At 41.4% G+C, this 14,196-nt stretch overlaps 2 protein-coding genes across 2 annotated transcripts; one reads left to right on the top strand and one right to left on the bottom strand.

The window, feature by feature from the left end:
* Positions 1-274: 274 nt before the first annotated feature.
* On the top strand, positions 275-2,088 carry THUMPD1 (THUMP domain containing 1; the record flags this gene model as incomplete). The annotated part of the gene is made up of 3 exons (XM_010283416.1): positions 275-509; positions 916-1,164; positions 1,763-2,088. Coding segments are annotated over 3 exons (810 nt in total), but the record flags the coding sequence as incomplete, so codon positions are not given.
* A 2,310-nt stretch (positions 2,089-4,398) lies between these two features.
* Positions 4,399-13,503, bottom strand: LOC104617962 (acyl-coenzyme A synthetase ACSM4, mitochondrial-like). The gene is given in 15 exon segments (XM_010283414.1): positions 4,399-4,485; positions 4,815-4,934; positions 5,524-5,623; positions 5,712-5,839; positions 6,222-6,323; positions 6,531-6,611; positions 7,004-7,032; positions 7,035-7,123; positions 7,629-7,708; positions 9,293-9,449; positions 9,854-10,003; positions 11,905-12,112; positions 12,631-12,841; positions 13,302-13,346; positions 13,348-13,503. Coding segments are annotated over 15 exon segments (1,743 nt in total).
* Between the last annotated feature and the right edge of the window lie 693 nt (positions 13,504-14,196).

Below are 14,196 nucleotides of genomic sequence, written 5' to 3'. Positions count from 1 at the left end.
CGCAGCTCTGCGCGGTACCAGCCGCTCCCCTCAGCTCCTGCCTCCCGCTCCCCGCAGCCTGGCAGCGCTAACGCCGGCAGAGCAGGGAGAGCAGCATCGTGAGGCCTCCTCTCCCTTTCTGTTTGAAAAAAAAAAAATCTATGGTCACCACACACGCGAAAATGCCAATTTCTGTAAGCAAACCCCAGTGCAGCCCCTCGGGTTGGCTGGAGAAAAGGCCCTTGCCCGTCACCTCTAGTCTCCTGGGCATGGTGCCTTGCTGCTGGTTTTTAAGCTGTGGGCACTGTTGCTCGGTACTCACCAAACAAGAGATGTGCCTTGTGAAAAGTTTTCAGATCACGAGGAGCGGCTGTCTGGAAGCGAGAGGGAGGAGGATGAGGACGATGTTGAGGCTGCGCTGAAGAAGGAGGTTGGCCAGATCCGTGCCTCGACGGAGCAGAAGCTGCGGCGGTTCCAGTCGGTGGAGAGTGGTGCTAACAACGTGGTCTTCATCAGAACCCGGGGCATAGGTGCGACATTCAGCTGATGCTGTGTAATGCTGTGGGAATAAACTGCTCTGAACAGGCCACAAAGCGTGACCTCCAAGAAACTGGCGTATACCAAACGCAGGGTTTCCCCTTCCTTTTGGCATTGCCACTGAATTTTGTCATTAGCAGAGTCACTAAAGGTAGAGGAATCTGCTTTGACAAAATGATCTTTGATTATTCAGTTTTGGCACTAAAGGTAGAGGAATCTGCTTTGACAAAATGATCTTTGATTATTCAGTTTTGGTTTAGTAAAACAACTCTTTACAGAAAAGGATTGAGTCTGACAGCAGTGCAGCCAAATCTGTATTTCCCCAGCTTATTATTTAGAGAGGAAGAAGGGAGAAAAGGCCTTCAATTTGTTTCTCATACCTAGCTGTTTTTCTTCTAGAACCTGAGAACCTGGTGCACCATATATTAAAGGATATGCATGCCACTAAGAAGAAGAAAACAAGAGTCATTCTGCGCATGCTACCCATTTCTGGAACTTGCAAGGCTTTTATGGAGGATATGAAAAAGTACACGGAAACATTTTTTGAGCCTTGGTTTAAAGCCCCTAATAAGGGTACTTTTCAGATAGTTTACAAAGCTCGTAATAACAGTCATATGAGTAGGGAAGAAGTAATTAAGGAATTGGCAGGTATGTATGGATTTCACACAAAACTAAGAACACTTACGTAAGCAGCCCACACCTGCATGCATAATGTAGGTCAGATTATTAAAAGTGGTCATAATGGGTATACATATTTGTTGCTTAAAATCTATGTTGAACTAGAAAAGCTTCACTAAGACTTAAAAAAGTTTGACATCAGTATTCCTTGTTGATGTTGATGTCCTAAGAGACAGCAAGCAGAAGGGAGTACAGCATTGAATATAATTTGGGGCGTCAGTTATATGTGCTTTGAAACTACTTCTATCAGGCTTTCTCTCTGGGTACTATATTGAAATAATGTGTTACTATTTCCATTGACTATATGATTCATAAAATAGCTCCACCTTATTTGAGGTGGTGGCGTTTTTTTTGTAAGTGCAGTGGGGTAGTTTTTGTAGTTACTTCAGTCCTACCGGTGGTATATTCTAAGCTCTGTTTTGCTATTTTAAGCAATTACAAAAATGAGTAATTGGTTACAACTAAGGGGGATGTTGCCTTCTCTCTCAACTTTTATCCTTTCAATATGGCATGCTTATGCCCTGAAACAGTTTTTCTAGCGTCTTTTAAACTACATCTTGTTTTACAGGAATTGTGGGCAGCCTTAATCCGGAAAACAAAGTCGATCTTAATAACCCACAATATACAATTGTGGTGGAAATAATAAAAAGCGTCTGTTGCTTGAGTGTGGTGAGAGACTATGTTCTGTTCAGAAAATACAATCTACAGGAGGTGGTGAAGAGCAACAAAGATGACACACAACAAAAGCCATCAAGTCTGACAGAAGAACAGAACTCGAAGGTAGTAAAACCAGAAACCGAGGAGGAAAAGAGCTCAAAAGAAGTAGAACAAGAGAACAAGAGTCAAGGTGAAATAGAAGCTGAGCCCAAGGGGAATGATGTGCTGACAGTGTAGAAAATGTAGTAGAAGGGAAAGATAAACACAATCAAAATCTATTAAAGTTGCCCTAGAGTTCTGAAAGGGCATTATAAAGAGGAGAGTGGGTTTTGTTTTGAAATCTTGTTTTTAAAATCCACATAGGTAAGAATTTTAATGCTGGTTGCAGGTGGAGCTGATGTTACAGCAGATGTAAGAGTGCGACACCTTTCTGGTGAAGCTTGCTGTCGTTCTTCTATGGCTTTGTTCTGCATTGCCTTTACCTAGCACAAAAAGCAGGTGTGTGTGCATGCGTATGTAAATGTGGCCATCCTGGCATATATCGACTCCTTTGTTATATCTGATGACTACAGAAATCAAAAGGCAGTGCAGAATCGGCTCAGAAGTTCTGTCAGAAGTGAGAGATCTGTGAAAGACAGTTGCTGGCAGAGGGGTTTTTAAGGAAGTGATCTGACAACTTGTGTGACTGTAGAACTCGGATACACATTTCTGTGGGAACAACAGAATGAGCTAAAACTGATAATTTCCTGTGTGATGGAGGTTTTTATACATTTTACACATCGCTTTACAAGGATATGCTAAGTCTTGAAAGTGAATGGGAAGAACTGCTATGATCAAAATACTTGAATACTATGAGATGATTTAGAGTAATAGATTTGACTGTCCTAGAACAGTAGCAGTACAGTACAAGCATTACAGATGGTTTTAGCAAAAACTACATATGTGTTTACATTAGCTATGTATACAGCAGTTACCGGTTTATAGGAAATGCTGTAGTCGCCGAACAGAATCCTTTTGAGTAATTTCCTGCAAATAGCATTTTGCTGCTCTTTCCGAAGACTTAATCCTTGGGGGAGGTGGGATGATGTTATAAAGTCTTTTTTTGTTTTTATTTTTTGTTAGATCACAGAATAGTTTGGGTTGGAAGAAACCTTCAAAAATCATCTAAAAATTTGAATTTAAATACTGCTTGGAAACTTTGTATGAAAGGAGCTCTCCATTATACCGTACTGGATGAGGGGAATTAAGTTTAAATTTTGGTAGTTTTAGCTTTACAGTATTAATTTTGTTTCAGATTGAAAGTAATTTTAGTGAGTCTTTCCATTGTCTGTTTATTACATCAACTCTTTTGATATCTCAGTGACTTCTAAAAAACAACCAAAACCAGTGCAGCTGTAACCTGCTTTCCAGCAGGGTTTTGAGTATGCTTCCTGTACAGCTGTTCAGGTTTAGTATTTCAGTTCTAGCCTATGGGTTGCTAATGGGAAAAGACAAGAACACCACTTGTCTTGGTGTAATGAAAAGGATGTCTTCAAGTCTCAACAGTGTTTAATTTATATTTTCCTCTTCTCTCAAAATTGTTTTAGAAGCTAGAAAATTAAGGTGACTTTTTTCCCTAGTCCTGTCTCCCTTACCTACCCATTTATTAAAACTCTGCTTTTTTACCTTTATCAGTGTTTTCTTTAAATTTTAAAGCTTTTTGTGTGTGGATTAAAACCAACAGTGTCTAGGTAACACAGAGGAAAGAACCATTTCAGACCAGACACAAAATCCAACTGAATGTTTATTGGTGGCTGATGTCGGTGATGACAATTCAAGACAGCCTACTTACCCTGCTAAGGACAAAAATAGATTAATGGGTAATTCGTGGTTTTGTTTGGGTTTTTTTCCCCCTTCTGTCTCTCACCTATCTGTGTGTCTAGAGGACCTAGAGCTCTTCAGAAGAAACTGCTGAATAGCTACCATCCGTTTGTCAAGGCTATGTCTGACATTTAGATGCTGCCTATGCTGCAGTCTTAAAGATGTCTGCATTCTTTTACTTCTGGTTTTTCATAATTTTCACTTACTGAACATCCATTATTAACACATTAATTCCTAAATCTTGAGGCTTTCAAGATTCATACAAGCAGGGTGCTTAATTTGGATGCATGCAAGATCTATGGCCATTTCTGGGAACTTCATTACCTACTATCATGATTTCCTTATTAATAAGCTCCTTGTGAGTTAAAATATCTGGTCTCAAAGAATGAACACACTATTCCTTCACCTGCTAATCAGTTACTTCTACTCGTAGTGTAATTCTGAAAAGCGCTAGGTGGCTGGACGATGTGTTTGCATATGCCTTGCTAAGTAGGCTTGATTTTTGTTAAGCAAGAACACAAGCATTTAAAAACTGTATAGTTGGAGTTTTTAAACCTTGTGCATTATTACACAATCACTGCATAACGGGTGAAATATAATCCTATGTTGGTGCTTATAGTTGTAGTAGAAAAGCTCCATTATGAATGAAATTGATAGGGATAGGCTTTTTTAGATTGCTTATCAAAACTAAATCTGTCCCCACTCCTTGTTCCTCAGTTCATTCCATCTGATTTTCCCAGCGATTGTCTTTGGCAGCTGCTGGACAAATTCAGTCTGATTCAAAAGAGGGAAAAAGTAAAGTGAGCAGAATTAATTTATAATTTTTTTTTCAGAACAGCACAGGTCTCCATCCTACTTAATTTAAATAAGAATTTGGTGACTGGAGATGTAATTCCAATTTGGTTTTTAGATTGTATCTATTACTTTAAAAAAAAATCTTTAAAATAATACTTGTAATTTTTCTGGCACAGCACGTATTTGGGCTTTTTTTTTTGTTTGGTATTGCATTTAATCTGAGTCTAACCTTTCTGTTTCTAGCCTCCCCCTCGTTAAAATAGGTGTTTGGGATATTTTTTTTTTTTTATACATTCATGCTTACTTGCCTTTCTGGGGTACTTGTATGGAGCAGTGACTTTCCTGACATGATCTTGCAATTCACAGGCCAGTTTCTTTGGATCTTCTGACTTAAAGGAAGGAGACAAGACCACAAAAGCTTTTGCCACCTACGAAGGGCAAATAAATAAAAAATACACCATTAATTAAACCAGACCAACCTAAGAAATGAGGCAATTAATTGAGAGTAACTGAGTGTTGCCTGTAATACAGGTTTGCTGTATCACACCTGCGCAGTAGAGCAAAATTCGCTTTTGTGTAAGTGGATTTAAAATTAGGGCAAAAGACTGTTTCTACCTTACATTAGTAAAGGTCCTAAGTAATGCATGATAAAAGTTTCAAACTCTGCTTCCAAATTTGTAGTTTTGTAAAGGACTTTAAAAATTCTTAGATGCCAGGGCCTTTTCTGTAAACATAAGGTGTTGAAGTAAAGAATATAATTCTCTAGGCATTGGGTCAAAGTGTACATCAATTCTTACCAGAGTCAGAGTCACCTTTATACTCAGTGTCATGTTCTTTAGAAAACTAAGGATTATGTTTTCATTAAAAAAAAAAAATACATAGACAAACGATTGTTCCCCTCGCTTTAGGTAAAGTGATGGAAAATGTTGTATTAAAAGCCTTATGAATTCAGTGGAAGTTGAGCATAAACTCTGTCACACAAGGCACTTTGTGAGTAGAAGAGTGACCACTAATTACCTCTCCTCTGATGGCATCTGGGCTGCTGACAACAGCGGACTCGACGACAGCTGGGTGCTGTATCAGCGCACTCTCTATTTCAAATGGTCCGATATGATACCTAGGAGAGAGAAATTAAATGCTTAAAAGAGAAATGTGTCTGTTTATTCTTTAGACATTTCTTGGCATTTTATCTGAAATCTACAAACCCAGAGGAGATGATGACATCATCAGATCTCCCCATAAACCATATGTATCCATACTCATCCATGCTCCCTGTGTCTCCAGTGACATAGAAGTTCTCACGGACTGTGGAAGCAGTTTTCACTGGATCATCCTGTTGAACATGCAACAATTAAATGTTCTAAATACTGGGAAGCCCGAAGCTTTGAGATGAGTTTTGCCTCTTTGGACGCTACCCATAATATCTTTCACTGCTTGTTTTCTATCTCAAGAATGTAAGAGCTTGTGTTTGCTTTTTCCAGAGAGGGAAACTTATTCCAAGGGCAGATATAGAACTGAAGATCACACAGTAGGTCTGCAGAAGAATGGGGGAAAGAACAGAAGTTTCCTAAGTCAGAACACCATCAAGTCAAGAGGAGCCACAACTCTTTGGTGTGGTACTTGCTCCTGTTAGTATAATACATACCATGTATTACACCATGTATGTATACATACCAGGCCTGAACTGGCTCTCTGGAAATTCACTTTTGGCTTACCAGGTATCGAGTGAAAAAAGTAAATGGCCATTTGGCATCCATTTTGACAGCAATGTCTCCTTCTTTCCCAGGAGACGGAACAGTGCCATTTTCATCTATAATCTGCAATAGGAAGGGCAAATGGGCGATTGTAACTTCCCATTTTAAGACAGCCATGTTCTAAAACTAACCAGCAGCCAACAGCTCAACCAAAAACTCAGCCTGCCCTGAATACCACTGTATGGTACCGAAACTTGTATGGTATGTTGTACCCTCCTGTGTTTTACTTCCTATGACATCAACAGCAAACAGAAAAGGGGACTACCATACCTGAACATCATAGGGAGGAACTGCCTTTCCCAAGGAACCTGGCTTAATTTTCATTCCTTTCATATTTGCACATATCATTCCCTGTTGGAAAAGACAAACAACTAGCCCAGATATTTTTCACTGTCATTCCTGAGGCTATTCCTATACTTGTACTATGCCCACTATTGAGCTAGCATAAGATCTAAATCTTCCATCTGTGTGAGCCAAAACATTTGTGAATTTCACTGAGTCTTAGACAAAAAGTTCAAGATATTTTACAACTTAAATAGTCTTAGAAGCAGTATCATAACCAAGCCATAATCCTAAGAAAAACAGTGAAACCTCTTGTCAGCAATTGCCACGTATTCTAATGCCATCTTTCTTTTTAGTCAAAAATATACGGCCAAGTTCCATATTTACCAAGAGGAATGAGATCCCCTAAGTCCCCTAAGTGATAGGCGAGTTGTAACCCACTACAAAAAAGCTGAACATACAATTTCAGTTTGGCCGTAGCCTTCATAGTCAGTCCTGTTTGGCTTTTCCGCTGTGCCATCACTTCTGGGTTGAGTGGTTCCCCTCCAGTCAAACAGTGCTTCAGTGTCTTGAATGCATACCTTCACAGACAGAGGGCATTGCTGAGTCTCAGAGCACAGAAAGGGACAAATTCTGCTCTCCCCAACATCCATATGTCCAACCCCATGACTTAAGGACAGAACAAGACTCTTAGAGTTGGGGTTGAGAGAAAGCCTAGAGCTCCAGCTGGAGTGGGGCTGGAAAGGGGCTGCCAAAGCAGTGAGCTGCAAAGATGCACGGGACTGATGGCAGTGCAGCCACACATGTGCCTTCAAGGGCTGAATACCATCCTCCATTTTTACTGTCTGTATCGCCTCAGGGCAAAATTTGCTCTGAGTTGGAGGTGCCTGAGCGGTGGACTTCATTACCCCTCTCTGTAGTGCTAAGGACAAGGCTCTGCCCCCTCACAGCCCCTACCTCCAACACAGAATTTCCACCACTCTGAGAGTTGAAGTGGCTATGAGGGCCTATAGAAATCATTGTTAAAGAGCTAGGCAACAGCCTGAACAGATCCGGCACGGTCACTTGTTAACAGACACGCAGTACCTGGTGAGGTCATGCTGTAGCAGCATGCAGTAGGCAGTTGGGGTGCTGCACAGAGTGGTCACTGGATACCTGCTCAAAGTCTGACAAATTAAAAAAAGAGAGTTAAACAATATTGTTTTGGAAAAAAACCTTGCTGCCAACTATTCCTTTCTATTCCATACTAGGGCACAAATTACAAGACGTGACTGTAACCACACATGGAAAGCAAAGTAATTGCTGTCACTGTCAGTGTTCAGGAAAGATATCACAGTGCCCCAAACCTCAGCTGAAGGGGTGATACGTTGTGGTAAATCACTGGTGTACCTAACTTGAAGTACAAGGACCATGCCTTGGTATGAAACCCTGGCCCTGCAGGTGCAACCTAAGTTTTGCAGGGGACTTCAGTAAAGCCCACATCTCACCCTAGGACAAAGTCAATCACCTCAAAATGGAGGCACCTAAAATGACAGGTTTCTTTTGAATGTTTTTCCTGTGTCAGTCTTATCTAGCCCCACACTTTCCGAAATGGACTGTTGCAAATCTTTAGACATGCTGCAATTCCCCTCAGCTGTCCTGACAAAAGCCCCAATGTGCAGAACCAAGTCTCCATGAGCTCTGGCTGAGTTGCAAGTAATGCTGTATTAAAAGGTTATTTTGAACTGGCAGATTTATATATCCTCCTTTACCTGGGACAGAACACAGGACATGAGTGCCTTGCTAGAAAAATAAAGTTCTCAGCTGAGCCTCTGTTTTCTGACACACCTTTATTTCTCAGCTTAACGCCAGCAGATGATTCACAGTCACTCAGGTAGAGCTAAGCCTTACATTTGTTTTTTTTAAAAAAAATTTTTTAATTTAATTAAGGTCATGCTGCAAAATCCTTCCTGTATTATATTCCTATTCAAAGAACAATTGCTTCTGCCTGCAATGAAAATTTGCTCAGAGAGAGGGAGAGGTAGCAATAAATAAAAGCAAGGGGAAGACCTCTCATTCATCAGCCTTCACTTCAGCCACACCATGGGTAAAGCAGCCTCTACTATCAAACTTCATTTTGTGCAGGGATGTGACAGCCCATGCACATTGCAAGCGGATGTTTGCAAGGCCAAGACATATACACAAAAAAGAAAACCAAACCAGCAACTACCATTTTAGAAAGGAAATAGGATTAAAATCCCCAAATAACCCCCACATGTTGGGGGTGTACACTTTTCCACGTAGGTGCTTTGAGCCATTTGGGAACAGCACTCTTCCCATTATGTTAGATTAAAACTCAGATTAGCTTGAGAAGCTTGACAATAAATTCTTAAAAGAACAAGCCAATCTCACAGCTTCAGTGTTTTCCAGTACTGACTTGCTTTCTTAAGGGTCACAGCAGTGTAATTAAAATATTAATTTACATGTAATTCAGCTCATTTGTCATTTCAATAGTGAAATACAGTAGGGGAGAGGTTTAAGTAATACCAGTAACTCCCGCTGACTGGAAGCAGCTGGTAATATCCTGTGCCCAAAAAGGTCATGCTGCAAAATCCTTCCTGTATTATATTCCTATTCAAAGAACAATCACCTTGTGGTTATGCCATCTGAAAACAGTTAATCTCATAAACCTAAGAGGCTCAGTTTTGTGGCCTGCCCAGAAAACAACATGAAATACGAGTAACTGTTCATCGTCAGCATGCTGTTCTTACATTTATGATCACTCCTGGATCAAACTGTGGCATGGCATGTACAAAAACACATGTGCCCTGGAACCATGGACCAAAACCGCTCCCAATAGCTGCCTTTACCCAAGCAGTGTCTGACATGTTCCACATGATGTCTGAGGGAGTCAAATTCATCCAGTATCTGTTGAAGACAAAGGTGGCCAATACAATGGAATCTGCAAGTAAAAACTGAATGTGAGGGGGGTTTTGGTGGTTGGGTTTTTTTGCTTAGAAAGGCATGGTAAATTTGATCCAAATGAGTGCCTTTTGCCTAGCCTTTATACTGATGGCAAAGATGAAGAAAATCAAACGGTACCCTAACTCATTATTTAGCCTGGATTAACAGGCAAGTAGTTTCTAAAATGGAGCCATATACCATATTGAACAAGATCCTTGCTTGCTGGGTACAATTCAGCTGAGGAGACCAAAAGAAATAACATGTAGAGTATTGTGAGACCCTCATCATTTATCATAATTTTATCACATACAAAAGCTCTTCTGTTTGCTCCACATTTCAGAGCTGTGAAGGCATAATTAGCTCAATACTTTACCTTCCACAGAGAAAAAAAACCCAGACCAGAGCTTCCGTAGGAATGTTCAACCATTTTAGGAGAGCCTGTGGTGCCACTGGTAAAATAGATTGCCATTGGATCACAGCTTTTTGTCTTCACACAGTTATGAACAGCAGGGGCAGCCCTTAACAAAAGTGAAAGCTTATATGAAACAGTGTCTGGTATTATTCAGCACACTTAGTTTGCATCCTTTGTGCCCAGTATATCCAGGACTGCTTTTATAGTGAGGTGTGAAGGATAGGAAACTCCTGAGATCCCCTCACTCTTGCACTGCTAGTTCTGTATTAGTGTTGCTGATCTTGCTCTTTAACCATTCTCCATGTCCACCTCCTCCAGAGTATAAACACCAACTGGCTCTCTTTTATTTGCCTCCCTTAACAACCACCAAAAGGCCCAACATCTTGTGTTTAGCCAAAGTACCCTCCAGAAAGCATATCTTCCAGCCTTAATGTGATTAGCTGAGGGAGGACCCACCATTTCTTTTGGTAGGTGGTCCCACTAGTTAATTATCCTTGACATGTTTGGGAAGTATGGGGAAGCTCGAACTCTTGGTCAACTGGCACATGACAGGGAAATATGTCTCATCCCTTACTCGGATGAGAAAGCAGAACCATTTTTTTTTGTCTCCCAGGACTGACGTTCATAAAGGTTTTGCTTGGCATGCAAACATTGCCCACGCCTGCAGGGTTGGGCATGGGAAGTCTGTGTCCCTAGGCCAGCCATGCCCCTGTGCGGGCTCGCAGGCAGACAGGCTGCCTGGGACCCCTCGCTCCGGAGCCCCGCAGCCTCTGGCAAGCTTAGCAGTCAGCTAAGGCAGCTGAGGACATGGAGAGCTGGGAAGTCTGGGCAATTAGCCCACTAGGTAGGCAGGCTGCCAGTGATCTGGCGAGACAGGGAGCCAGGCAGGACAGTAGTCCAGCACTCTGGGAAGACTGGGGAGCCTGACAGCTGAGCAACCCCGCAGCCAGACAGCCAGCACTTTGCAAGACAGCCATCCGGGGATACCAGACAGCCTACCTGCCCGGCTGCCACTGACAGCCTCTGCAGGACTGACACAGTTCCAGACAATATTTAGGTTTTATCAAACCAATTTTACCCTCTGCCATGGAAGTGAGCCATGGAGTATTAGCCCAGCATGAAAGAGGACTCATCAAATCGACTTGACAATGTTTTAGTAGCTCTAGGAGGTTTGAGAACGCAGTGTTATTGCTTCCTCCGTCTTCCAGTTTAGTGACACTGAAGTAAGCAATTGTTTGAAGGGGCAGATGGAAATACAGTGAGACTGTATAGTGCGCTGCACAGGTAATTCTAGTTTGGACACCTGTGGTTGGGAGAACACATGGTGCATCTTATAAAGCTCTTAAAGTGACTGAAGAGCTTGGATCCCACCTTGAAAGAATGGTTTTAGCTACATAGATGCTCTTAAGATATCAGCTGGTAAAGTCACACCTAGGGCCTTGAGCAGATTGCAGCAGGGTATTTGCTTCCCTTCCTCTCTCTGCCTCTCCACCCTTTCCTACAGTCCCATGCACTGCAAGGAAGAGCTGCCTGTGGGGTGCCATTTTAGTAGCTGCTTTTCAGCAGTGAGGCAGGTGGATTCCTAAACACATTGGGTTCATTTCGCAGTGCTCTTTCATAGTGAAAGCTATTCACATTAGCCTTTTTATCATCAAGTTTTGGGAATATGGATTGGAATAATTTGTATAGAATATTTTTCTTTGGGCTTTAGAGGGTAAATAGGCCACAGCTGTCAATAAAAGAGGCTTTCCTGTCCATTTTTCAATATTATTACCTAGTTAAATATAACAAATGTAGACATTCTAAGGCTGTACTTATTTTTTAATTAGCAATTTGGCCATTTCCAAATATTCCCTTTCTTCATAGAAAAGAGATTACATTGCCGCCTTCTCATACCCTCAAAGATATCTAGTTCATCAATGAGACAAGTGCACTAGTGTGTTTAAACAACATGAGAAATTTTCCACTAGAGATACCTGTGATGGAGTTACGGTAGAAGGCACTCACTTGAACAAATTGCTGAAGTTCAGCCACCTGGCCCAGCTGGTTTCAGATACAATTAGCTTTGTTTTCAGAAACTGGCACTTGGATGCAACTGAGTCCACTGCAGGAGCAAGCATATCAGTTGTAATAATGCACTTAGCCTTGGAAGCCAGCAATCTATAGCAAATGTCTTGTGCTGTCAGTTGTGTTGCCCGTGGGATGATGATAACACCTGAAAGTGCAATAAAATGGGAAATTTATTAGGTACTTTTCACTTTCAGTCCTGATCACTTCATAGCTTCTCCTGATTTGTTGAAGCCAGCACCATTCAATAAAGAAATGAGAAGAAGGTAAAACAAGTCCCATATACGTGAACTTGAATATAGACGTGCAGATCTGAAGTACAAAATAGCTTCTGTTTCTATGAGATCCTTTGCTCCAGGCACATTGTGAGGAGAAAGTATAACTTTAGGGCAGTAAACACTAACAGCTTTAACTTAAGTCTGTTGAAGTTAAGTCAAATTGATTTAACACAACCTAAGTGATTTAACACAGGCCACAGAAAGTGAAAGAAAAATGATGAAGGTAATCCCATCACTCATAAGAGACTACCTCGTCAGCCCCTTTGATTATCAAATGTTCAAGCTACAAAGTCAAATAAGAAATGTAATTCTTAAATGAATCGTTAAACAACTTTTGGCATAGAAGGTAAAAATCAATGTACAGACCATTAGGAATGATACAATTCACCTGTTCGCATACAAGCCACATTCAGCAGCCACCACTCTGGGATTCGGGGTAGAATCACTAAAACTCGGTCTCCTCTTTGCAGACTGCACGGCCCAGAGAGCACGTTGGCCACTTTTTGGGACAGGGAGCCCAGCTCTTCAAAGCTCCATTTAATTTCATCTCCTTTTCCGTTTATCCACCACAGAGCTGGATTTGATGGTCCTTTTCGTTCCTATACATAATACAAGGGTCAATAGCATGCTGGTTACTTCTGAAATTCCTGTAGTTCCTCGCAGAGTTTTCGGGATGCTCCAGGCAGTGGAATCTGATAGTGTTACATATTAGGGCAGGGATATTAAGCGTGTTTGGATTGAAAGAGCCCTTTTCCAAGGCACGTATAAGTTGGTTTGTGTATCTACCTGATTTGCAAGGCTCATAAATTACTTAGGGGCTTTTACAAACCCAGAACTGCACACACAGCTGAATCGGAGTCACAGAAACAAAGTACCATGTCCCCTCTGATGCTAAAGCAAATTGCCTCTCCTTTCTCTGCAATGTAAGATTATGTTAAAACAGAAATAGGGGAGAAAATTCTGGTCCAACTGAAGCCAGCAATGGTTTTAGACTTGACTTTGGGGACAGGGGCACAGTTTCACTAAAAAATACTGAATCTACAGGGTCAGAAATGCTACCTTTTCTACCTGAGACCACTTGTCCAGCACATCACTTGCAAAATTAGAAGTATTCTGGTACTTCCTGTTCACAACGACTGATAGCTTCATAATCTGAGAAATTCAAAGGTGCAAAGGTCTTGTGATACTGGTGGAATAACCTGCTGAGTGTCTGGATGCTCCATGGGGACTGCAACACTTGAAATTCACGTAAAATCTTCATGGCACAAAAGCAGATATATGAGGGCTTTTGAAGATGATAACCATCAGAACTATTTTTTAATGATTATTTCCCTCCTACAATAGACAGAAAAATCAATAATAGTATTATGATGTGCACATTCCCAGATGAGCTGTTGGCTCCAACTGGAACACATGTATATGGAGCAGCAAGGCCACCTCTTCATGACATTTTATCCCACCCTCCTTAGGGTAAGCTAGAGCTCTGGTAACCCTTTTAAGTCTCCTGCTTTTTCATCAACCTTTTCACAGGTTTCTCAGAGAATTCCCCTTGGAGCTGACAATTCCTATTCTGTCCAGCCAAAGCACGGGCTTGAAACTGTGAACAGCTGGGTGTTTAAAAAAAACCCCACCAAAAAACCCCAAAACAAACCAAGAACTTGTCAGGACTTGTACCCACTATTCCCATGTTTTAAGCACTACCGCAGTCTCACCCAGCCCTTCAGCCCTGCAAGGCTACTAATGGCAAACACAGAAACACAGATTTGGTTGCAGGATGGATGCCATCTTCTGTTCCTGTTTTTTGCCACAGACAAACTTTACTCAATGTGATAATGTGATAAACATCCTTACTGTTGCTTTTGTTGCTAAACCAATACATGTTAACCAGAAGTATGTTCCACATCGCACCAACTGCTCTGCCTTCTTTTTGTCCACAGAAAAGATTGCACCCCCT

This window comes from Phaethon lepturus, unplaced genomic scaffold, assembly GCF_000687285.1.
Source record: "Phaethon lepturus isolate BGI_N335 unplaced genomic scaffold, ASM68728v1 scaffold31653, whole genome shotgun sequence".
Lineage (NCBI taxonomy): Eukaryota > Metazoa > Chordata > Aves > Phaethontiformes > Phaethontidae > Phaethon > Phaethon lepturus.
Note: the sequence above shows the minus strand (reverse complement) of the source record. Positions and strands in the feature narration are given on the sequence as shown.